At 40.9% G+C, this 25,531-nt stretch overlaps 3 protein-coding genes across 7 annotated transcripts; 2 read left to right on the top strand and 1 right to left on the bottom strand.

Annotated features, from left to right (window-relative positions):
- Nucleotides 1-296: 296 nt before the first annotated feature.
- On the top strand, nt 297-5,811 carry Ndf (Nucleosome-destabilizing factor). 2 transcript variants are annotated; one of them, XM_017150262.3, is made up of 9 exons: nt 297-594; nt 992-1,028; nt 2,139-2,221; nt 2,278-3,130; nt 3,189-3,299; nt 3,932-4,202; nt 4,274-4,363; nt 4,430-4,519; nt 4,644-5,811. In XM_017150262.3, exons 1-9 carry the CDS (start codon nt 515-517, stop codon nt 4,841-4,843), a joined length of 1,815 nt encoding a protein of 604 aa, XP_017005751.2. In that variant the 5' UTR covers nt 297-514; the 3' UTR covers nt 4,844-5,811. The 2 variants fall into 2 exon arrangements, with proteins under 2 accessions (XP_017005751.2, XP_017005752.2); XM_017150263.3 differs by having other exon boundaries at nt 298-594; nt 4,277-4,363.
- Nucleotides 5,812-6,477: 666 nt separating this feature from the next.
- On the top strand, nt 6,478-10,258 carry Trp1 (translocation protein 1). 3 transcript variants are annotated; one of them, XM_017150270.3, is made up of 4 exons: nt 6,478-6,634; nt 7,792-8,595; nt 8,660-8,961; nt 9,499-10,258. In XM_017150270.3, the coding sequence occupies exons 1-4, from the start codon at nt 6,599-6,601 to the stop codon at nt 9,590-9,592; spliced, it is 1,236 nt and encodes a 411-aa protein (XP_017005759.2). In that variant the 5' UTR covers nt 6,478-6,598; the 3' UTR covers nt 9,593-10,258. The 3 variants fall into 3 exon arrangements, with proteins under 3 accessions (XP_017005759.2, XP_044250805.1, XP_017005758.2); XM_017150269.3 differs by lacking the exon at nt 6,478-6,634 and adding an exon at nt 7,430-7,611; XM_044394870.2 differs by lacking the exon at nt 9,499-10,258 and having other exon boundaries at nt 8,660-9,149.
- A 60-nt stretch (nt 10,259-10,318) lies between these two features.
- LOC108063145 (putative leucine-rich repeat-containing protein DDB_G0290503) lies at nt 10,319-14,656 on the bottom strand. Of its 2 annotated transcripts, none has more exons than XM_070219706.1 (2): nt 10,742-14,656; nt 10,319-10,679 (listed from the first exon to the last, which is right to left on the bottom strand). In XM_070219706.1, exons 1-2 carry the CDS (start codon nt 14,467-14,469, stop codon nt 10,367-10,369), a joined length of 4,041 nt encoding a protein of 1,346 aa, XP_070075807.1. In that variant the 5' UTR covers nt 14,470-14,656; the 3' UTR covers nt 10,319-10,366. The 2 variants fall into 2 exon arrangements, with proteins under 2 accessions (XP_070075807.1, XP_070075800.1); XM_070219699.1 differs by having other exon boundaries at nt 10,319-10,688; nt 10,742-14,655.
- Nucleotides 14,657-25,531: the final 10,875 nt, after the last annotated feature.

Here is a 25,531-nt window from a genome sequence, read left to right as displayed (position 1 = left end):
CAATAATGTTAAATTTGCCGAATTAAAAAAATGTACATTTAAAGGAACTAGTTCATTTTTCATATTATCTTGCTCTAGGTTTCTTTACAAAAAGAAATAAAATAGAAACCTAAATAAACTAATTTATATTTGTATTATAATTTTAAACTAATGATTAACCCTTATTGCAAATAAGAACTAGATTCGTATTGAAATTAAATTCTAGCCAGGTTGGCAGCCCGTTTGTGTGACGTGACAATGCCGCCGCTTCGCAACACTAGCCGATAGCCAGCCAAAATGGCGCCGCCAGCTATCGTATTCCCCGAGCAAATACTATCGGTTCGGCAGCGCATCACACACAAAGCGAAAAAAAGGAAAATACGGGTGGCCAGCTAGCAAAAATCTCCGAAATTCAACGAACCCAGACGCCGAGACTTGTGCTTATTGTACTTCCTCGAGTACATATACTAGTTCCTGTGCTCCGTCCGCCCAAGCCAGCAAAATAACCAAGTTCAACATACGCCTGGACAACATAATGTCGAAGAACAAAAAACTGTCGCTGTCGGGCGGCGATACGGCGGAGAAATTTATTTACAAACCCAAGGATCTGATATGGTAAGCACACTAGCCGCAGGACGAGGGATCCGCCGAGATCTCGGTGGCCTCCGGAGCTCCAAGGAGCCCCGAGAAAGAGTGGAAAACCAAAGCAAACACATAACCTCAATCGCGCACGGTTGGCGCTCCAAAAAAGAGCAGTGAAGTGTGCATAAAAAAGGCAATTAGCGCTGCTTTTCGACCGCAACGCAGGGCATTTGTCCATGGAGATTACCCGGAATTGGAGCATTTCTGGAGTTACATGTGTAAAGTCCGCGGGGCGACGTCGACGTCACTGCGTTGGCGCTTTTTTCGCGCGCGCGCCCTTTTTTCTTCTTTTTTTCCCACCGCGGCCAATATGATTTTTCCCCGTCCCCAAAAACAGAGTTTCCTAATAGCATTTTCTCCTCTATTCCAGGGCCAAAATGAAGGGCTTCACTCCGTGGCCGGGAATGGTAAGCAATAGCAATCGGCGATCGGAATGTTTACGCCGCGTCGACGTCGCGTCGCTGCCGCCTCCTCTGCCAGCCCATGTTGTTGTGTTTGTTTTCGACTGTACTTTTCGATTCAACGCTGCCGGCAGAGACGCCGCCGCGCTGCTCACAGCCACGCACTTGCACACTTTGCTTTTGCCCTGTTGTTGTTGCTGCCGGCGGCCTGGAAATTGTCTGTATTTTTTTTTTTTTGGTTTTTGGAGACCCCGCTATCGGGGGCCACGAACTATAGCTTTTCGATCGTGTACAGCCAGCATGTGTGGGCGGCGGAGGAGGGGGAGTGACGCGAACAGGCGTTGCCAAGGATATCTTCTGATCAAGTTATCACTCTCCATGGAAAAGTTCACTTTTTAAAGAGTTCTTATCTAAAATCTTTGTTAAAAGGCAGCTTCTTATCGAGATAAATCGTAGTTTAGGCATTTCCAGTGTTAATCGTGTGTGATATTATTTTTAAGGGTAGTGATCTTCAGATCGGTGATTATCTGATTTAATGAACATTTTGTTATATTTTAAAATTTTGCTTAGAAAATGTGTTTTGTTTTGGTGAATTATCTTAGGTTTTTAATCATTTTTGAAGCTAAAAACCAGTTTTTTGTATACATAATAATTAGCACTCTTTTTAATAATTTTGTGGCTAAAAATTTTATGAACTTATTAGGAAAGTTTTGTCAAAGCGGATATTACTAACGTTTGTAAAGGTTTCTCTTGAATTTAGGTTTGTATACCTCAAAACTAGCATGATTATTGTGAATCTTTTGATATTCCAATTGGTTATTGTTCTGTAAAATATTTTTTTTAGGAATGTACACAACATTTGGATCTAAATTTAAATATTTGAAGAATTGAAAAAAAATCGTATTCGGTTAAAAATTAGTTTTTTGATTTCTTAATTTAAGAAATAAAATAATATCTTGAAAATCGTATTATCCTTTTCAATACTATTTATCTTGAGATCCAAAACTTGGAATCCAAATTAGGATACATTATTTCAAATTTAAAAAATGAACTTTAAATTCGGTCAAAATCTGAAGCTTTAGTATAGTAGTTTCTAATTACCATTACTCCCCCTAGATTGTCGATCCACCTCTTGATCTGCTTAGCCAGCAGCGCAGGGCGAATACCAAATGCGTGTTCTTCTTTGGATCTAGAAACTTGTAAGTAAAAAACAGGATCACAACTGAAAATAAATAACATGTGTAACATTTAATAGTGCCTGGATTGAGGAGAACAACATCAAGCCCTTCGAGGGGCCCTGGAAGGATGAGCTGGCCAAGGTGAGCAAGCCTGCTGCTTTCCGGCACGCCATGACGGACATTGAAAAGTACATTGACGACCCCGCCGAGGTGGACGCACAGGTGAACAAATCGTGTGGGGAGCCCAACCATGCCACCGAGGCCGACTTCGACAAGATCCGCGATGGTCTGGACAGCGAGGAGAATGCGGGAGACGAGGCAGCTGCCGATGGCAACAATGGAGTGGTGGCCCATGTGGTGGGCAGCCCCGATGAGGGCGAGGGCCTGGATGGGGAGGTCAATGCGGATTCCTCGGCATCACCAGCGACGACGCCGGCGACCGCAACAAAGGCGGGGGGCAAGCGGACGCCGAAGGCCAAATCCGTGGCCGCCGCGTCGGTCAAGTCGGCCAAGGGATCGGCGACGAAATCAGCACAGAAGCGGCGGACCTCCGCCCAACAGACGCCCAGTGGGACATCGAATGCCAAGCGCGGTAGGAGGGCTGCTTCCGGGGAGGCAGCGCAGGATGCGGATGCTGCCAGCTCCACGCCCACGGCCAGACGTCGGGTCGAAACTGATGCACTTCTGGCCTCACTGGCTGCCAAGCGGGCCCCGAATGCAATTGCTCTGCTCGACCGTCCGGTGGTCACGCGACCAGAGACACAAGTCATCGACATGAGCTCGCGCTCCAACACGCTGGCCGATCGCGAGATTGTGCCCTCCGAGCAGACCTTCGGTTTCCTGGGTCTCGGCATGATGGGATCGACCATTGTCAAGGATTTGATATACACGGGCCACAAGGTGGTGGTTTGGAACCGCACCATTGACAAGGTGGGTGTCTTATTTAGTGAATTTAAACTTAAATCTCATGATATTCTTTTTTTTTTAGTGCCAACCCTTTGCGGAGGCCGGTGCCGAGGTCAAAGACACTCCCATGGATGTGGTGGAGGCAGCCGACGTTATCTTTTGCTGTGTGTCGGATCCCAAAGGCGCCAAGGATGTAAGTCTTAAATACATATATTTATTTTGGGGCATATAATTCAATAAGAACTAGAAATTTATTTTTTATGATATTTTTTATTCCAATTAAAAATTACCAGTAGTTAAGGTATTACTTTGATCTCAAATTATAAATACATATTTTTTAAAGCGCATTGAATTTAGAATAACTATTTATTAGAAAGTAAAAAAGAGGAGGATTATCAACAATTTTAAAAATCAGCCATACAAATAGTCCGATTGTTGAAACACAAATGAATTAATTATACATTTAAATATATTAATCTATGAAAATTTATTGCAATCCGTCAAAATAAAACGAATAAATTTCCCAAGCACATAACAAACCATTAAGTAAACTACACAATCAAATATCTTTATTCCTAGAATAAATTTAAATTCACTCAGCATTAAACATTTTTTTTTCACACGTTTTCCCTTTTTTTCTCTAAACGTGGATCAAAAAGGTTCTCTTTTCAAAGCGACTTTGTTTTGTGCTGTATAAATTTAAAATAAATTAGAATATAAATGAATTGGGAAATAATATATGGAATATCTGAAAGGCTAGAAAAAAAATATATGAAACTCTCATTCAACTCCCCTAATTAATATGCTCCCTTTATTCACGTGCAGCTCGTTTTTGGCAACTGTGGCGTTCTGCAGTTGAAGGACTTGAACAACAAGGCCTACGTGGAAATGTCTACCATTGATCCGGACACCTCGTTGGATATTGGTGAGGGAATCAAGCAGTGCAACGGTCGCTATCTGGAGGCACAAATTCACGGCTCGCGCCAGGAGGCGGCCGATGGCATGCTCATCATCCTCGCTGGCGGAGATCGTTCGGTGTTCGAGGAGTGCCACTCTTGCTTCAAGACCATCGCAAAGAACACGTTCTTCTTGGGGAGTAAGTACAGCCTAGTACAATGATGTTTGCAGCAGAGCAATTTATTAAATTTGTCCTTTGTTCACATCTAGCAGATATCGGGAATGCCTGTAAAGTAAACCTAATTTTGCAAACTATTTTGGGAGTGAGTCTGGTCGGATTAGCTGAGGCGTTAGCACTTGGTAAGTTTGCTAGTTGGATGATGTTTACAATTATATTATTTAATATTTTATATATTTTCCTTGCAGCTGATCGTTTTTCAATTTCTTTGAACGACATCATAGACATTTTCGATTTGACTTCGATGAAATCACCAATGCTGCTAGCTAAAGGCAAAGGTAAGGTTAAATTAAATGGAATTTCTAAGAGATATTTTAAGGACAAGTTATTGTACAATATTTTTTAAGCTTAAAAATTGTTAAACATTTTTTTAAAATGTTTTTGTATCTTGTTATCTTTCAGAAATGGCCAAGGGCGATTTCAATCCACAACAGCCTTTGAGCCACATGCAACGCGACTTGCGTTTGGTGCTCAACATGGCGGAGAACCTGGACCAGTCCATGCCCGTCACGAGCATCACCAACGAGGTGTTCAAGCACACCAAGCGCTTGGGCTACAGTGAACACGATTCGAGCGCCGTATTCGTAAGATCCAGATTTTAACAATTAGTTAACACGACTAACGTTTAAACTATATTTTATCATTTAGTTTAAAGCGTACACCGAACAGAACAGAACAGTACCAACACTGACAAAAAACACAAGAACACAACAGAAACGCATAACCCTCACTTACCCACTTACCCACCCACCAATCAACCCAAACTGACAGAGACGTTCGATGGCAAGGAATACTTGTTTGCAGCGTCATCCTTACCTTTCGTATCTTTCCCCATCTCCCCGCATACGAAGCGTTTAATTGCCGACCTCAATAATATGAGGTCTACCCGATCCCTTCCGGGATCACTTTAAGGAATGTGCATTATACGTCTTTAGAGTGTTTTATTGTATTCTTTCACGGGTGAAACGCAATCCCAGAGAGGAGGGAGAAAAGGGCAGGGCGCCGTGTTTCCGATTTGATGTATGTAAGGTGTTTCCTCCAAAATATCATACATAAATTGTAAATGTATAGAATACTGCATCCGAATAAAATGTACAAAGCATACTTGTGAAACACAACCCCGAATGTAGGAGCATGGACCCCCAAAAATGTATCGACCCGACCTCCCCCTTTTTAGTGCATTTACTCCAATCTTATATTTTCATGTATACATTTTACACATTTCTTCTAAGAATAAAGAGTAAGCTAATCGATCATACAGAGTAAATTGCAAAAATATTTGGCGTGGCGGTAACGACGGATTGGTTTAGTTATAGTTTTCCATCCTGAAACAACAAACGTGACACAAACTGAAACGGAAAACGGAACAGAACACACCACAACCGACACAAAAAAACAAAACTACAACAACCGGATGCAAACAAAATAGCGTAAACTTTGATCGACCCATTGGCGAGGGTCATTATTAATAATAATAATAAGAATATATAATAAATAATATATTTTACTTATTATTTAGTCTGTATTTTGTTGTAAAACAAAGATTAATAAAAAGATAATTTTAATAGAGGATGTAAGGAAATGAAATTGTTTGAGTTTGCATTGAAATCTGAGAATTTGCTCGATATAGCAAGTAATTCTAATGTATCTGGAGATAGAATGTAATTAGTGTGACTGCAATCAAACTATTTTTGAATTATATTTACTTGTCTTAAATAAATCAGTAAATGTATCTGAAACGACATGCAAGTGAATTTAATATGTAATTGGATAATGATCAATCAGAATAGCAAAAGAGTACGGAAATTGCTGATTTTTATAAAAGGTAGTTTATTGAATGAATTAGGATAGTGGCAAGTGTGAAGAAGCTTTTTAAATTGCCCAAAATAATCGACTTCTGGACTTTGTCACATATGGAGTTCGAACTTATAACCTCTTTTTAAAGGTTGAACCATTTCAAAGTAATGTACAGAGTATAATAATAGAAAGATAGGATATTCTTATGCTTCTAGTTACAGTTATCAATATAAATTCAAGACAAAAGTAAGCAATTAGTTAATTAATTACCCTCAAATTATTAAAAAGAACTAATGATCGTTAAATCTCCACTTTGAAAAAGAACTGGTAAAAAGGAGTTCAAAAATGACAAGTTCTTTTGAGGTTTTGGCGTTAGTGCATTTTTGACAGGAAATCATCGCATTTACAGAGTGGCTAAAAATCATCGATAGTATCGCGTAAACATCGATTTTTGGCCATCTCCACGGTGGATGTTTATGTGGTGCGTGTGTGGCAGAATTATTATCAAAATTACTGAAACAATCAATTTCGAGTCAGCAGTTCGTCGCACCTGAGCAGATATGTCGGAAAAGAAGCGAACCCGTCGCCGCAAGGATGTAAGTGCAGCCCGTTTTCAATTAAACAGCCTTTATTAGGGGTGAGCGTGTGTGGGTGCCACAGTCCAATTGGCATGCCGAAAGTGTTTGTTTTTTGTTTTGATAGAAAACGAGAAAAAAACGTGAGTTCGCAGAAAAAAAAAGAAACCCAAAACGGGAAATGCTGATATACAAGATCAGACGGGCCATTCATATGCACGATGATTTGTGTGGGGCAAGTTCAATGCTGGTTGTGTTCTCCCCTGGACAACCCCGTAAAACACCCCCCGCCTGCAATGGTCTATAATTAGATGTGTGTGTTGTGGAAAATGTCTTGACTGCGTATTTAGCTGGGCCTGGATTTTCGGGTTTACATACTCATACTTTTCAGTCAATTAACCTGTGTCCACAAATTGAACAGCTGAGAGCTTGTAAGCTTTTCCTGGTCTGGCAACCCTGTAAGCCCGTCTTGTAAGCCGATCTTACTCTCTCTCCCTCTCTCTCTCATTACCCACACATGTCAGGTGCAGGCCCACTTATCAGCTGCTCTGGTTGTTGTTGTTGGGGAAAGTTTGAGTACGCGACAGGGGCGGGTGTCCAGGGGGGTTATGGATCCTGACCACCACAGAAATTTCAAAAATATTTTAAAAATTCTTGTATTATTAAAAAATATTACTATTCAAAATTAAAAAAATGTAAACCCCCCAAGATGCCTTCCAAATCCGCCCCTGGTCATATCTATGTACCGCTGTAAGCGTGTGTCTGTTTGTTGTGGTGATCGGCAGCTCGTTTGACCAGAGTCAAGATTCAATACTTTCTAGACTCTCGGAGCGAGTGCAACACGTCACGACCAAGAAAAACTACTACCGATTCCCATTCCGATTGGTTTTTGTCTGTTTATTAATTTATTAAGTTTGAATAATAAGAATTTACCACGCAAAATGAGCGGCGAGGAGGATTATTTCGAGGAGGAGCAGGAAATCTTCGACGATGGCACGGTATTTAGAAATAATCCCACGTAGAATATAGTCATCTGAACGGATTGAGGGTGACGAATACGAAATTGGTGTCGTGGCCTATATTCGCCTGTAGCTTCCCCCTCCCGCCCGTCGAACCAATCGATCGTGAAAGTGAGTTTCTCATCCAAATAACCGACTTTTTTCCTACTCTCCCCTTAGGAATACACCGAACCGGGTGCCCAGAAGGTGGACAAACCGTCGAAGGACGAGAAGAACGTGGCCAAGTGGCTGAAGAAGAACGTCAAGACGAAGAAGACCAAGTTCCTGAGCCACATCGTCGAGTACTTCACCTCCAGCAAGGCGATCGATGCCCTGATGAAATCCCAGTTCGCCGAGGGCAGCAGCCCGCTCTTTACCACCCGGGAGCAGGTGATCGAGTTTCTGGACGTGATGCTGGAGCACAAGTTCTTCCATCGCGCCAAGAAGGTGCCCGTCACGCTGGAGGAGATCAGGGGCAAGTCCGGTGGCGATAAGAAGGCGGACAAGGAGAAGGAAAAGGAAAAGTCGAAGGACGACAAGAAGGACACGGATCCCGAGGGTGATAATGGCCAGGGCGACGGAGGTGTCTCTGGGAACGAAAAGGAGAAGGAGAAAAAGGAGAAGAAGAAGCGCAAGATCCGATTGGACATGCATCCCGAGCAGATCTTCGTGGACGGCTCCGAGGCCTACGTGTGGATCTACGATCCCATTCCACTGCACTACTGGATCTTCGGCTTCATCCTGCTCCTGGGCGCCGTGGGCATCTGCCTGTTCCCCCTGTGGCCTCCACTGCTGCGCAAGGGTGTCTACTATCTGTCCGTTGCGGCAGCCGGCTTCCTGGTTTTCATCCTGGCCCTGACCATTGTGCGATTGATCGTGTTCATCATCGTGTGGGGACTGACCGGCGGAAAGCTGCACTTCTGGATCTTCCCCAATCTGACCGAGGATGTGGGCTTCTTCGCCTCCTTCTGGCCGCTTTATGAGGTTTGATTCGGAATGATTTCCCCCTTTTTGTTAGCTTACTAATTCCATTTTACTATCTAAACAGAGCAACTATAACAGTGACGCAAATAACTCGTCCGCCAAGACCGACAAGAAATCGAAATCCAAGGACAAGAAGAAGGAGAAGGACAGCGATGCCGAGGACACAGCTGTGGATGCCGATGGCGATGGTGATGGCGATGTAGACGCCGAGGTCTCCACACTCGAGCCAGAGAAAATCGAGCTCATCAAGGAACACGACACCGACATGGAGATCCGCAAGCGCCGCAAGGTGGGAGCCGATGAGTACGAAGAGGACGATGTGGAGGAAGAGGAGCCGCAGACGCAGCCCAAGGATTCCAAAGATGGGTAAGAAGGATCCGCTCAGTAATGACGAGGATTCCCGCTTTATTGCTCGAATTTGTATTTATGATTTGTTTTTTTTTTCCGTCGGCTTGTAAGTTATGTTTTTGCATACCAAGCAACAATTAACTCTAGCTTTTAATTGTAAAATCTCGTTTGTTCCTTAATAAATAATATTGTATGATTAAAATGCATTAATCCTATTTTTCGTTTGCGTTCATAACAATTTTCGTTTTCGTTTGCGGAGCATGTCACTTGTAAATACATTTGTTTCGTGATCTGTGGAGGCTCATTTTATTGGTAGATGGTTCTTAGATTACTCAATTTCATGGCCCATGGTGAATTTGTTACTGGTGAAATGCGAGGTATTCCACAGGTGATGTTCAAATTGGTTACGATGTAAATAATAAATTAAAATCGTACGTTTTCGCAGAGTAAGTTTTGCATCCCATACATTTGATTAAACATTTTTCGATTGTCCCTCACTTATTTTTGATGAATTCACATTGATTTTTAGTAATTTCAAACTCTTCTTGTTTTCAGAACGCCACGCAACTCGGGTTCGGATTCGGAGAGCTCGAGTAAAGATTACGAGATAATCAGTTCGAGTGAAGTGCAAAACGTTGCTGGCAACTAAGATGAAGAAACCACAATATATATTAATATTTAATGATCCACATCTAGCTAATTGATAAGAAATAGAACAAGAATCACACATCAAGTACATCAGCACATACACGATTCCAAGTACAGCGAATTATTGTCCCTCAAAAGAATACGATGTCGATGTCGTAGTTTTTGATCGATGTTTTCCTAATCCGCTTTAAGTTGAATTTAAGTTTGAAGTTTTCCACTCAATATATATTTGGAAAGAGGCGTGCAGATATGAAACACAAAATTTCCTAATTGCAATATTAAGTTGAACCATGGAATTTGAAAATTCCAGGCTGCAGTTGGATATTGTTTTTCCGCGTTATTTCTCAAGCCGTTTAACAAACTAAATATTACTTATTTCTAATCCTACGTTTGTAAATGTATACAGTGGAGCACTGGGCGAGTGCAAGAAACGATTGCAATTGATAATAATCATAGCGAGTACGTAGATGTGAGCGCATATGTCTTTATGTGCATAAATATTTACTCTACATGTAATTAAAGCGAACTAACAACTTAAAGAAATTAGTAGTGTAACACGCAATTAACTATTATATAAATAAAGCTAGGCAATTCTGATCTGATGTGAGAGATATTTGAGCGTTTTTTAGTTCTTGCTCGAACGTTTTATTAAAAAATATACAACTTACGAGGTGTCTTTGAACTTTCTTTCGAGGTGGCACTGTTTTTTACCATAAAATGATAACCGTTTCTTGCTTACAGCTAATTTTCAGATTTTATTACGTATTATAAACAATTACTCGGACTTTTCATCAATCACCACACTTATTTGAAACCTTCTTTGCTTTTTATACGGAACTGTAATAAGCAGATGATCCCTACAATTGGAATGGAACCTTCGAGGGTCTTGTTCCCGGGATAAATCTCGTGGCTTTATAATCCTACTTCTTCCAACTTGTTCTAAAGGATCGTAGACTGTGAGCTTGGCGACAAGCTTTGCGCCCAGGGGATAACCCACTAGCCAGAAGAAAATGCCAGTAGGATGCTTATTATTTACCTTTTGTGGAGCAGCTAACAAGGCCAGTGGATATTCTCGAAGTGGAAATGATCTAAGAGGACTTTTTGTGGATTATCTATGAGAAAACTGTGAAGGATAATGCTAGTAACTTACGACTCCTTCTTTAAACTGCTGTACAAAAGAAGAGACACAAAAGAGTTTCCTTTGGTGAGAAGATCGCCATCAAAGAAGAACTGCTTTGGTAATCCCTCCACTATTCGATGGCAATACTCTTGAGGTAATGCATTTGTTGCAGTTTTATGGCGATGAAATTGCTCGAAATGGGAAGCAAATGTTTTCGATTTTAATAGATTTCCGCACTTGTAAACAGGACAGACATATTCTTCTTCTGATTCTGATAAATCCTCAATGGATTCTTTTAGTCTAGCTGATCCCATGGAGATTACTTGCCAGTTTAGAGGAGGCAGTCCTTCATATTCAGTAGTTCTATAAGTCATAATTGGTTCCGATGCAGCATCAGAGTCATTTTCAGACCTACACCCCATATGAAGGCATTTTGACTCGTAGTCACTTGATGAGGACATGTTGGTTATAAGGCGAAGGGGCTTTTGGGATAGATCTTTCTTTTCGGAATGAGGATTTTGTCTTTTTGGAAAGGTCTCTCCTAGCCTTGGAGTACTTAAAATGTAATTTGAAGTACTTGGTATAAAGTCAATGCTATCTTCACTAACAACCGAATTTTTGGCATTACGAAACTCTTTCAAAGTTTCTGAAGCGTGGCTCAAAACTCCATACTCTTCTGAATCTTTATGAATACGATTTCTTTCCATTTCCGAATTTTGTTTTAAACTTATTTGTGAAGCGTTTTGATTATTTTCTTCGGAAACTCCCAATCTGTTTGTAAAAGGTTCCAGAAATTTTACAACTGACCCAGCTTCCGCCGAATTAAGCAGTTTAATTGGTTTACTCATCATTTTTTTGAGCTTCAGTTGCATCGATTTGTCTATTTGTCTCCTAATATCATAGCTCAATTTCGAAGAACTATATGATTTTAAGGGCTTTTCCTGATTTGAACGATCTTGTGGTATATCTTTCTGTTCTTTTGGCATAATATTAAAATCTAAGGAATTGTTCTTCCTGGTTTTAGTCTCGAATTCAGATTCCCTCTTCTCATTTTGTTCCTTTCTTGAACTGTCTAAATCATTATCTTTAGTATCCCATTTCACGTGTTCGGATTGAGATTCGAAAACATCTGACTGGGAAGATTTGTTATCATTCAAATTGGCAATTATTAATTTAATTGGCTTCGACTTGGTGTCTTTCTCCGGACTTGTGTCAAACAAAAAATCTTCCTGTGAAAAGTTCTGAGCTTCATAAATACTGGTACATATTTTCTCCTTTCGAATTACTTTGTTATTTTGATGTAGCAAATTGTTATTAAGACCTTCAGTATTTTGCGTTTTAAACGATAATTCAAGTTCTTCATAATGAATCTTTCGACTTCGGTATTTCATTGGATGGGCTGGCCAAACGGGTATACAAGGTTTTCTGTGTTTTTTACGTTGCCTTACAGATGGACTTGATATCCTGGGAGTTGCTAAATGGGTTATTGGTGTTTTGCTCCTACTATCATTATCTGTATTTTTACCCTGATTTCGATAAGATTGCAGTTCGTTGGGATTTATGTCAGGCAGGCGAAATTCATAGAGAGACATGGTGGGTTGATCAGTAACCAAACTTTCCTTGATATAGCTGAAAATAACTTTACCGGTATTCATTAAGTCTCTTGCAAAGGTAGCAACCTGAAGCTTGGGGATCTCTCGGCACATATGGGATATTATCTCAAAGGTTTTCACCACACCCCAATTGGTGGAAGGTTCTTTGTATCTACACACTCCAAAACTATTTACCGGTATTCTCGTCCTGATCAAATTCGCATCCTTGGGTCTAATATCCTTCTTTTTTAAGTATTCCTCTTGTTTTTTGGAAGTGTTATTTCGTGGTCGCACATTTATTACGGGACCTGTCTTCCCTTCCATTATATTCTTTTCACTTTGAAAAATGTTGTGTAAATTTGTAACACATTGATGTATTTTACAAGGCTGTGATGCGTGACATATTCTTAGCTTTTTCATGCTGTTATCATTTGGGATTTTTTCTCGATTCTTTTGCTTTGTAAAACCTCCTTTCGCCACTTTCACCTCTGCCACTTTCCTTTTATTTATGTTGACTTGATCCAACTTTCTGGGAATTCTACTAGCCCCTATATTTTTTTTAAGATCCTGCTCTGAGTTTTGCTTAACGTTTCCGCAGCGACCACACTTTAAAGATATTGATTGGGATTCCTTTTCTGTTGTGTTTGGTGAAGAGTCCTCTACTTTAATGAATTCCCGTTCCCAGCTAGAATTGCTCAGTGTTTTTGAGAAGAGTTTGGTGTAATCTTGATAGGGCTTTGTTTTATTTGAGGAAATTACAGTCTGTTCAGTTGATACATCACTTAGCAAAGAACCTGTTTCGGGATCCTCAGGCGACAGGTTGTTTATAGTCAGGTCAAGTTCATCCATTTCGGGAGTCTTTTCTACTTTGTCCTCCTCGGAGCTTTCGGCTTGTAAACTGAAAAGTTGATCCATAATAGAAGTCATGATGGAGGATCTTTCAGCCTGTAGACGTTCGTATTTTTCCGCCAGAGTTTCTTGGACGGTTTGCTGGTGAATTGGCGAATGGTAATTTAAGTTGGTGGAGGAACTCTTGTTACTCGAAGTACTGCAATCGAATCCGATTTGATTGATTGTCTTGATTAAATTTTCGCGTACTGATTTCGTCATGAAGAAGATCCCAGATAGATTTTCATTTCCCTCATTCGAACGACTCAAGGACTCGATGCGATTGTTGGGCAAATCCTGGCGTGGTTCAATGAACAGTGACTTGGGTCGATGGAGTAGCTGGCGAGCACTGTTCTCGACGAGAGCGTCCTCCGAAGGACCTTCGTACCGCTCAAAGGGGCAGAACTGACTGGCCAGCTCGTTGGCGATATCCAGTGAATCCCTGGACTTGGTTCGCCCCAAACCACCGCCCTTCTCCCTGTTGTCTAGCTCCTTTTGGTTGTTGGTCAGAATCTTGGAGAGCGGTGGCAACGGACGACTCCTGTGGCTGCGTGGCGGAGGATTCCTCTTGGAAATGGCTCCTCCAAAGGTATCTGTAATGGGACTCTGCAGGGGAATAAAGTTGCTGACAAATAGGTGGCTATAGTTCTGGCTCAGGTGGTTTGTCCGGCTGAAAACGTCATGGGCCATGGCCACTAGGCTAGGTGGTGACCCCGATAATGGAGGTGGAGGTGGTGGTGTTGGTGGAGGAGGTGCTGCCCTTGGCGATGATGGTGGCGAAGGCGACGAAGGGGGCGGGGCCGTGGGCTCCTGCTGACGACGGGGCATCCCCCTTGGTTTCGAGTACAAGCCGTGACGGCCTGCATACACCTTGCTCTTCACCTCTTCGGGTCCACCAGTACCAGTACCTTCTTGACCAGCTTCAGCTCTGGCTAGGCCACCACATTTAACACAGCTCGTGCGGCAACACCGCTTGTCCTTGGGTTTCTTGGCCCTTATGGCCACCTTCACCCGGGAAACCTGTCCCTTTTTGGGCTCCTCCGCGTGACGTTGCTCCGGGAGATTCCTCTGGACATCTGCATCCTCGTCGCTGGAGGAAGCGAGTCCCGCCTGGGGACGTCTGGCCAATCCGCACACCTCGCAGAGCAGATGACGATTCACCGGAATGTGGAGCACCGCCCGGGGCAGCTTCTCGCACAGGCACCACTCCCGCGGCCTCGTCAGCCCGCTGGTCATGTTGTTCATGTACAACGAGTACAGCTTGTAGAAGCGAAACATCAAAAGCGAACAATTTCGATTTTTCGGGCAGCAATCAGATCGAATACTCAATCAGATCGGGCGTTAAAATGTTTACCGGCGATTCATGTCAGTTGTGGAACAGGGTTGTCGTCCTTTAGTAATATTGAATAAAATTTTAGTTGATCGAATATTATGTGATTGGAAAAAATTTATTTGAATAACTAGCTGACAGAGTCCAAAAACAGGCACCAAACAAAATGATAAAAGTTTTTGATTTTTATTTTTAAAGGCCTACTGCTAAGTTTTCTAAGAGAAATATAAACTTTATTTAACTTATAAAAGTCATTATTTCTATTTGCCCTTTTTTATATTAGTAATTTAAAAAAAAAAACAAATTTAAAATATTTATTTTGATTAATGTAAAATTAAATCAATCTACTTTTAATCTACGCAACTTAAGATGTACAGATTTATTAACTTTAAATATTAATATACCTTTTGCTTTTTGCCATACAATTCTTTGTAATAATCAAAAAGGGTTTGGTAGGTTTCTCTTGCAAAAATATTTCTTAAAGAATTTTATTCTATGAAAAGCAATCTTCCATTGTGCATGGGAATTATTCAAACTGGCTATTCACTTGTCTTTGTTTGCATTTTCTGTAATTTGTAATTGAAGTTTATGTGGCCGGATGGCTCTGATTGTACGTGTTCTGGCCCCTCACCGAGTTGGGAAATTTAATTAAGTTTCAGCTGCATTTTTAATGCACCCACATATTCAATAGAGTGTTATTGCATTATTGTTTTTATTTTGTATAGTTGTCCGAGTGAAAGAGCTTCTCTTCACTGGACTGCTGCGTCCTTCGAAACAATTCACAAAATACGGTTAAATATACTATGCATACTCGGCCACATCCTGGAAAAGGAGATTAGTTGCATGCCAATCTAAGTGAAATTTCATGTCTCATATGCAATTACAGTTCGGGTAGGAGGATTACAGAGCACATATACGTATATATTAACACTTATAATCGACAAGCACACTTCACCTTGTCATTCAAACGTACCTTGAATTTATTTCGATTTTTCCTGCAATAAATATGCACAAGGCAACGCAGGAGCACAAAGTGCAAGCAGTTGACCCAAATACTCGGCTCCTTCGGCAGCATCTTGTTTAATTAACTCGATAGGATTTGATTGATTGGCCTAATCCCTCAGCTTTTCCAGCCCCAGTCAGCCCATCGCATCAACACCACCTCAAAACCCGTCCATTTATCCAACCCATTTCCCGGGCAAAGTCAATAAACACATTAAAAGCGCATCGCCTTACAAAATGTTCTGCATCTTCGGCTCATTGAGCAGCTTTTGAGGAGCAGATTCGATGGGATTCGAGGCCAAGGCGTTTGGCAGGGAATTTATGCACTCAAATCAAGCAGGACGATAAATTATGGACCCAGTCGCTATTCAGCCATCCAGCTATCCAGGGAGTTACTAAGTTCGAGCTGCACGTTCCTCTGTCCATTTTGAATTACAAGCCGGCTGTCCGGGATTTATGCGCGCCACTGGCCATAAAAATATTATTCCCAGACTACAGACTATAGCCCCTTCGAATCGGCGCCTAATTGTTCAGCATCGACTGTATTTCAATATATTCAACTACGATTCACAGAGAAAAAAATCTAGAAAATAAGAATGTTGATTAAAAAGAACTGTATTTCAGGAAATATCGAGATAAGATTTATTTTAAAGCATGCTACGAAAAATAATTGATTTATTTATTACATTGTTGCATACTTTTAGACACCTTGTTAAGTGTTTTCTAAGAATTTATTGTACTTCTTTTTAAAATCCCCTTAGAAATAATTTTTTTTTACCCTGTAAACTACAAAAAGCCATCGATGTCTGCGATTGGAGCAACAAAATTATTTACTCCCTGGCGAGGCATTTTAATGCGTTTTTATTGCGATACTTTTAGCGTCATTTCATTTTCGGCATTTTTCTTTGCCATGGAATTTTCACCCCACCATTTTCACTCCGCCCCGTTTTGCTTTGCCATCGCCAGCCGTAATTTTTGTAATTTTTTGGCGTGGCTTTTAGTTGGCGTTTATTGCATTTCCTTCGGCATTTAAAGAACGGACGCCCGACCCGGAAATTTAATGTGTGGTGCAACTATTTGAGGCATGCATATAGTCCACATACACATACGCAAAACGGGGCAGCTGAAGGGGTGGAAAACTGGTGGCCATTGGGGAGAATATTTTTGCATGCAACTGGAGTTGCCGGGAAAATTCATAGCATACGCTGAATGCGTACCAGGATGCCCATTTCTTTTTTCTCCCCCCTTTCCAGATCAAAGGTAATGAAATATATAATTATCCGCAATCGGCGACCACCCAGGGCAGCAATTTCATTGGGCTTCCACCTCAACTTTAATTACAGAAGCTATCCTATCCTTGGATATTCCGCATTCCCGAGAAGCCCAGCTGTACATTAAATACTTGCCATTAAGTTTTAAGCAAATTTTAATTACAATGCCGTCGCTTCCGCCATTTAACACAAAAACAATTTCCGCCCAGGCATACATATTTTAGATCAAATATTGCAACTGCTGCATGGATGGCCAAAAAGGGGTGGGGCTTTGGGGGTGCCTAAATGGGTTTTTTTTCCACTCGGATGGGCGGTTGGGCGGCTGGGCTGCCATGAAATATGAAATTCAGTTCGTGGCTACGTGACTTGGGAGTGTCTATTTTTCAGCAGCCATGGTGTTGCACAAACGCATCCTCTGTTTACTTATTTAACACAATTTTCACATTTCATAATTCAAGTCGGTGGAGTGTTTTCGCTACAAACTGATGGCTGATGGCTGATGCGGGGGGCGGGCATGCCACTCGGGGGCGTGGCTGTTGTGATACGCATGCGTAACGTCGCTTTGGGGCATCACAACGTATTTTCCGTTTAATGTTTCTCATTTTGCAACTGGTTATTGCATGCAACTCTTGGGTTTTGTGTGCTGCACTTTGTTTGGTTTTTTTTCGGCCACCTACATAAGTGGAAAGCGCTGTCTGGGATCCTCTAAGCGAGGCGACAACCTTGAAAAGCACTCAACAAATAAAAGCCAGCACTTCCCACTCACACAACTCGTTTTGTCCTTCGGTCACAATTATTATAGTTCCCTGTTATTGCAGAGCCACATCACGTATCCGCCGTGGTGGCCCACTCACAAACTCGACTTCTGATGCGACGGAAGGAAGGGAAGTTTGCCTTGCAACACAAAAACTTGGGCTTGATTTGCGGGCAAAGCTAACACGGGAAAAAAATAGTTTTCTTTTTGCCAATATTTTAATATTATAACCCAAAAGACAGCTGAATAATGAAAAAACTGTTTTTTCTTGTTTTTATCAACTATTTTAATCACTTAGGTAATTTTTTAAATTATATAATATATATTTTCAAAATTAAATTTTTATATATTTTGATATATGCTTGAAAATAAATATTTAATCTCTTTAGGGACTGTCTATATATCACGTAATCACATTTTCTTCAATTTTTGAGAGCCTCGTCCCCATGTAAAACATTTTTCATTAAAATAAATTTTTTCCCACAGGAGTAATTACTTGATTGACTCCCTCACCCCTTACATAATATATGGACAGCCCCTTACCATTTTTCATAAGAATACTATAGAAAATTTTCTGTTTTTTAGGGTTTAATTTGAAAGATGAACACATATTTAGTACCCTTTGTTTTAATTTATGCACCTAACCCAGTTATTTTTTCTTTTCTCCAGTGCACGAAGTGAGCATCTGGATGGGAAGGCCGAAGTCAAAGGTCTGGTCCTGATTGCTCCAGTGTGTGACGGAATGTGTGCCTAGATTGGATTTGATTGATTGCGGGATGGGACAGATCCAGGTGGAATGTAAATCCAGCCCAGTCGCTTTAATGGTTGTTAATCGCAGGGATCCCAAGAGAATCTTTAACATGTATCCTCGGGGGACTCAATATTTTCCTCTTTTCTTTTCGGCGAGAATGTTTTGCGGTGGGTTTACCTCAGCTACTCCAGCTACTTCCGCTGCCATAAAAGCACTTCTAAAGGTAATTGTTTAAAAATGGACTTTATTCAGTTATGGCGCAGCACTGTCCTGTTTTGGCCACACACATGCATATGCATATCCGCAGCCCCATCCGCATTCGCATCCGCATCCCCCTCCCTATTCTCTTGTAGTCTATATAGCCCATAGATCGGCTGTCTAGTCATGTGTGCGCGCTGTCCATGTAAATTTTAAGCAACTCTCCAAACTAACAACCGACGCAAATTGCTGGCTGTTGCGGTTTATTTTGTGTTGCAAAAATATGCAGCTCCCCCTTCTGTCTCCGGGTCGTGAGTCCTGGTTCCAGGACCTCTTTCCCTACCCCTGCATCTGCAGCTCCCCTCTAGTTGCTTGGGGCTGGGAACAGGGAATGGGGATCCCGATTCCGATCCCGAGGATGGTCCGGGGATTCTAGTGGCGCATTGTTGGGCCTGACTTTTTGCTGCCCGTTCAGGGAATGTGCACTCAAAATAAATTTAACACTAAATTTTAGAAAATCGCCATTAAAATTTCTTTTTTCTAAATACAAGAAAGTTATTTCTAAATCTAAGGAAATTTTTCTTAAGTCAAGAAAGTTTTCCTTAAATCCAGGAAGTATTTCTTAAATGTAGAAAATGGTTACCATGAACTAAAATCACCCTAAAATCTAGAAAAATGCCCTTAAAATTAGAAATAATTTTCTGAAAAATAGAAAGGCAAACGAAACTAATAAAATATTTTGGCAACACTTTTTCTAAAAATGAGTGCCCTAACCCTAAAATTAAGCTAACCCTAAATAATAGAAACATTTTCTAAAAATTAGAAAGTTTTTCTAAAAAATAGAAATAGTTGTTTTCACATGCTCTGGCACACCAAAATGTTCAATGCCAGAACTTGTCAGCTCCCGGGCGGCTGTACTCGTAGCGCAGACGGTTAAAGCGCTTGGTTAGAAATCGAATCGACCCTGGTTCGAGTCCCAGAGCAAACTATTTTTACTTTTTTTTTGTTTTTTTTTATTTTTTTTTTAAGTTTTTTTAAAATTTGTTTTTTGACTCTTTTTTTTATTCCTTTTTTTTATTGATGGCAAGCGGTAAACCGAAATTAATTTGGTTTATATTTAGCTATTTACTATATACTACACAAAATATAAATTGCGATAGCATAAATATATACATAAGTATATATGTATGTAAATAAGTAAAACGCGAATGGTCAAAATTATGCAATTAGTTTTCAAATATATTCTCCGCTTGACCCTTTACATACAATGCTCGGTTTGCCACAGCAAATTTAAGTGCTACAATGGCCCAGTATGTAGGCCGTTCGCTCTTCGCGCGGGAGACCCGGGTTCGATTCTCACCGACGGACAAGTAAAAATGTAAGTTTTTTTCATGAAGATAAAATATTAACTAATCATAATTTCTACATTCCCAATCTTCCGCAGTCCCGTAGTCCACATTTACAGCAACATTTGGCTTTGGTTAGATAAGAAATCCAAGCGCAAATACATAATAATAAATACATAACCTTTAACATTCACAATATACAAGACACACAACGCCTGCATATGTATATAGGGAGGAGTACATAATATAAACGTATATACAAAAAAAATCATGATTGAACATGTTTTTTTGTTTTGTTTTTAATTTCTATTTTTTAGGAAAATTTCCTACTTTTTAGAAATTTTTGCCCTTAAATTTAGTAAAATTACCCTAAAATTTAGAAATATGACGTCAAAAAAAATCAAAAATATAGAAAAATTTGACCCTAAAATTTAGGGCGAGCTTGTCTTGAAGACAAAAGTAGGGCGATTTCCTTGACTTTAGGGTTAATTTTATTTTGAGTGTGCGGAGTTTGTTTGTTGTGATGTGTGTTGTGTGTTGTGTTGGGTGTCCGTCGGTTGGCGGGCTTGTTATTTTACCCAAAAGCTGTTAAATTGCTTGAAACAAAACAGTGCAGAGACCATGGGAAGAAACTGCTATTTGCGGAAACCGGGGGATTCCGGCTACGTCCATGGCCATAAATATTAAAGTGGGTGTCAAAAGGAATATGTGGTGCGAAATGCTTTGAATTCAGCTGCCAGCGCGCATTCGACAATGAAATAAATGTTAGAATGTTAGGAAACCCCTTCCGAAATACCAAGGAAAATCCAGGAACGTGCTGATGATCCCTTTTCCAGATAGTCCACATAAATCAAAACAAATAAATGGGTAGACCATATTGTAAATTGGCCCCAACAATGCCCCTACGAAAGTTTCCACTTAAACGGGGATTAATTAAAAGCGAAAACTTTTTAGAGCACCTTGAATGGAGATTTCGCCATGCATGAATATTTTAATCAAAAATCTTGGCATAAGAAAATGAAAAGAGCAGTTTTTTCGATGCACTAGCCAAAAGGATTCGCCTTTAGCTGCGAAACTTTGCTTAAAAAATTATGCGAAAGCAAGTTTTCTCGTTTATAGAGCGTAGGGAAAAAAAGCTCCTTATTATTTATTGTGTGCCGAGCCCTTTTTTCGCGATGTGTTAAGAAATTATGTGGCCCGCTTCGCTCCGATCCCGAAAGTCTGACATTGAACTCGCGAACTACTGGTGGATTTTTATTAAGTTTCAAACGCTCAAGAGCTTTGCATTTTATCTGGCTGGCAGCCTTTGAGCGGGCTTAACTTTTCGACTACTCAAGGAATCGAGTCCTTCTTATTTGTTATGAAAACTTAAGGCTCGTCTCGGAGGGGGGAAGGGAAAAGGGGGGTTACGACAAGTGCACAAGGGCTTAACGTCTATGAAAAGCTCCTCGAGAAGGGTCCTTTGAAGGCGAATCCTGGGAAGCAGGCAAAAAGCCGTGCGTACGGCCTCGAAACAAGTTTACTCCTTACGGAGAACTACTCGGTAGTACGGGAAAGTACAAGGAGCTACGGGGAACTACTTGTGTTCTGTGACTTCGAGTGTGTGTGTATGAAAGGGGAGAAAGGAGGTAAGGAGGTATGTTTACCACTAGTTATTGTTGGCCGGGGGAAGTTGTTGGCTTCCTAAACGGATATACCGACTTCAAATAGTTTTTTCCTCTGTGAGCCCCATTCTTTTATGCTTCTTTGCGACGAGTATTCCGCCTTTTTTTTTGCAGTTGTTGTGGCTGTACTTTTTGTTTGTTGCCAGCTTTCGGTTGCTCCGGGATCCGTTCCATTCCGTTCCTTTGCCGGGTTCCGCCCAGAAATTGCGGACGGAATCGGGATGCGGCAGCACGTGCCAGAGGTGTTCCGACTCCCTGTGGCTCCTGGGGCATAGACTCCTCTCCTCTGCACCCCGTAACTCGTACTCGTGCCGTGGCAATGATGAGTTGTGGAATATTCTCGGGGAGTCGGACTGCTCCGGGCCAAAGCCACAGCCAAAGAGCTTCTCGACTTTGTGACCCTGCCTGCTGATAGGAGGATGTGCGGTATAGAGTCTACAGTCTATTGCTGCACTTACAAAAATTAAGGCAGAAAATTGGTTGGCAGTCAAACCTTATTTCTCGTTACTTCTGGAAAATATTATCTTAGATTTATTATTAGATCTTAGATTTTTTTATCTCAATGCTTTCTTCAAAATTATTAAAATAAGTCATTAATTATATATCTTATATAAATATTTTATTATATGGGTACATATGAATATATTTTTAAAAATCGTATCTATTTGCTGATCTTAATAAAATTATAAAAATGTATTAGTTTACGATAGGGCTTACAATTGAATTTTTACTGTTTTCTTTTGTCTTCAAAATTATTTAAATTAAATATTTAAAGATTAGCTTTTTTCACCTTTATATTTATTTTTGGGAAATATTAAAAGAATAAATTCAATAATTTTTCAAAATTTAAATAAAACCTATTATACAATGAATTAACCTAGGCTATATTTGATTTAATTCGAATTGAAAAAATATTGTAACACTCTTTAGATTTAAATAAACTAAAATTTAAATGACTCGTAATTATATTTAGGCTTCTCTAGACTTCCCAATATCTTTCTAATTTCTAAAACACCTTCAAGTAAACTTCTTCAAGTGCACACTTTGCTGTTATCTGTCCAGTTTGCTCCACTCGGCGACTGCGATATCCTTGCTGGCTTTGGAGGCATCCCAAGAGCCGGTCGAAGATGCTGGGATTCCCGGGACTCTTCTCTGTGTTTGGTGTTCGGTGCTCGGTTCACTTGCTGTTTTATATTTACTAACAGCCACTTGAAGTTCATCGCTTACAAACATATTTTCACTTCGCCCCATCCCCTTCCTCCCCAGTCTCACATTCACATCCTTTCTCCTGGTGAAAGTGCTTATCGCTTTATGATGGGTTCTGTTCAGTTTAGCTCGGTTATCCCTCGCCCAAAGGGGGGAAATTTAAGACCTGGGTGTGTGGCCAGGTAAATGCGGTAATTATGAACTTAAATTTCTGGGTTCAAGCGTTCTGGGTTAATTGTTTAATTCCGGCTATCGGGTATCAGTCCGAACCAACTCGCCCTTAAAGTATCCCACAACTTTTGCTAATCATTTTAAATAACCAACTGTCGTCGTTTTTATGCCCCTTTTTTTTGCGTAATTACAGTTCGGGCAGAAAAAGTGGTGGTAAAATTTGTGAGCTGCATAAATTCATGACGCTTATTAAGCCACCGCCAACACGAAAGACAAAGCCTCAAAGGGGGCAGAAATGGAACCTGGATTGGGAGTGGGTTTCGAGATGGCTGTTTTTTGTTTGGGGAGATGGCGAGATGGGGGTGTCGCTGCATAATCACACCTTGACCACCTGTCCGCGCTGACGGTTGGCTGGTTGGCTCCCCCTGAATTTTGCCCCATGGTCGTTGCAGTGCATTTAATCTCGACAACATTTCCTTTGCCGACGAGGACGCAGCCCATGACATTTCCTACCTTTCCTTCCTGCTCCTTTTTTGCTCCAACCCTTTGCCTTTACTGTTGGCGACGTTGTCGAAAACAAAAATTAGTCCTGCCGTAAAATGGGCAAAGGAAGTGGTAAGTACCTGCCCAGCCAGCCAGGCAACTAACCGACCAACCAACCAACCACCCATCCACCTGGCCACTTCCACGCCATCGGCCGACTGCAGTAACCGACTTTGGCAGTAAAAATTCGTAATGTGCAGCTAATTAAGTTCAAAGCATAGTTTCAGGCGATGTCCTTAGTCGGAGTCGGTCTGGTCCTCGTTGGTCCTGTCCACCGGCGGCCGTTGGTGGATCGCAATTCCCGGTTAGTTGGATGCCCATGGAGGAGGCGAGGCGGTGGGGCGCTCGGCAGTCCGTTGACAGTCCCAATCCTCAGTGAATTTTCGTATGATTGCCCCGGAAAATCCCCTGCCTCTGAGGCTCTGCCCACAGTCCTGTCCGCTTTGTGGCCGGTACATCCTTTATTTCACGCAAATAAAATACAAAAATTGATTCCGCCCTAAAAGGAGAGCCAGTTGCCATGCCTTAAAGCATATCCAAATCCTTTACTGTGGCAGCTTTGCCAGCACTCTGCGAATAAAGTAAAAGGTTTATTATAAAGAGTGGATGGAAATTTAAAAATATCATTTACTTAAGGAGATTTTACATATATTGTTTGTTTATTTGTGAAGTACCGACATCCTAATAATTGTTATGACCAATTTAATTATCTTTTTTAAATTAATTCCAAGGATAACTATCTGAGAAATTAAAGTAATAAATTAAATTAATAGATCACAAAAAAGAACATTTTAAATTGAGTTTTGTTTAATACAAATATTTTTTATATTTATTTCCATAAACACAATTTAAAAATAATATTTATTTATATTTAAAGAAATATATTTTAGCAAATAGAGATATAAATATATTAAAATAAATATTTTTTATCAATGGAATATATAGAATGTATGAAATATATAAAATAATTTATATAATTTTTTTTTTAGTGTGTAATGTTGATTGTGTAGCTTCTAGGTAAACTGAAAATTGCGGGCAAAGGGACTTAGCTGGCGTGCAAATATTTTGCTTGGGCGATTCCTTGGTCATCATGAAAATCTAAGGACCCTTGAGGACACTTTTGACAGGTAGCCGGGGGTCCTACTTCATTTTACGCCACTTTGAAGCGAACACACTCCATCGTGCACATTAAATTCATAATTGCATAGATTTAGCCGCCATTAAAAATGCAAAATGCGTCTCGTGCGCCGCAGATGTGGCAGATGGAGGAACTGAGGAACGTAACTTCATCGGGCGCATTAGCAAAGTTTTGTCGCCTTATTTATATGCAAACTGGACTCGGACTCCCTGCCACAATGCAACTAATTGCCACCGAGTTGAAATCCGAGAGAGCCTTTTTCAAACTGGTTTTTAATGCGGCCAACGTCGCCAAAGTCTAGTGTTGATTAAATACTTGCCAACTGTTGTGCTATCAAGGGCCATTTTGATATAGGGGCTTGCGGCCAGTGATATCGGGGCTGTCATTTTTGCCACTTTAGCCCACTTGTTGTCGCACAACCAGACAAACATGGAGTTTTGCATAGAGTGTTCTGGTGTGCGGCAAAAACTAAACAAAACGAACAGCACGCAACTGTTTCGAGTTTCGAGTTTAGTCCGCCTTATTGCGCCTGGGGGCAGGCAACAATATTTGTCGTGCAGTTGATAAAACTGTCCTTAGCTGCACTATCCTGCTCGCAGGACCAAAGAGCCCAGCCCAGTCCAGACCAGTTCCATTTCCATTGCCGCATTGTCGTTTTGTCTGATGAGTTTTTAAGTACAGACAATTACAAACGACAACCGAGGAGCAACAAATGCAATCAGCCAGCCGCATGCCAGAGTCGCTCGCTTACTTAGCCAAGTCAAGACCACGCCCCCTGTCCTTCGACCTCCCTCCCCTCAAACACCCCCCTCCCCCACAATCGCATTTCTGGGCGATGCGACGGAGATGATAGTCCCCATCTCAGGGACCTGCGTTTGCGGTTATCACATTCTGCTGGGCAGTTTAGCTGCGTAATTGAATTAAATTTCGTTTTAAAATGTAAAAGGCTTTTGATTTGGTTTGTAG

Source organism: Drosophila takahashii, chromosome 2L (genome assembly GCF_030179915.1).
Source record: "Drosophila takahashii strain IR98-3 E-12201 chromosome 2L, DtakHiC1v2, whole genome shotgun sequence".
NCBI lineage: Eukaryota > Metazoa > Arthropoda > Insecta > Diptera > Drosophilidae > Drosophila > Drosophila takahashii.
The sequence above is the reverse complement of the archived record's forward strand: the minus strand, read 5'-3'. Positions and strand labels throughout refer to the sequence as shown.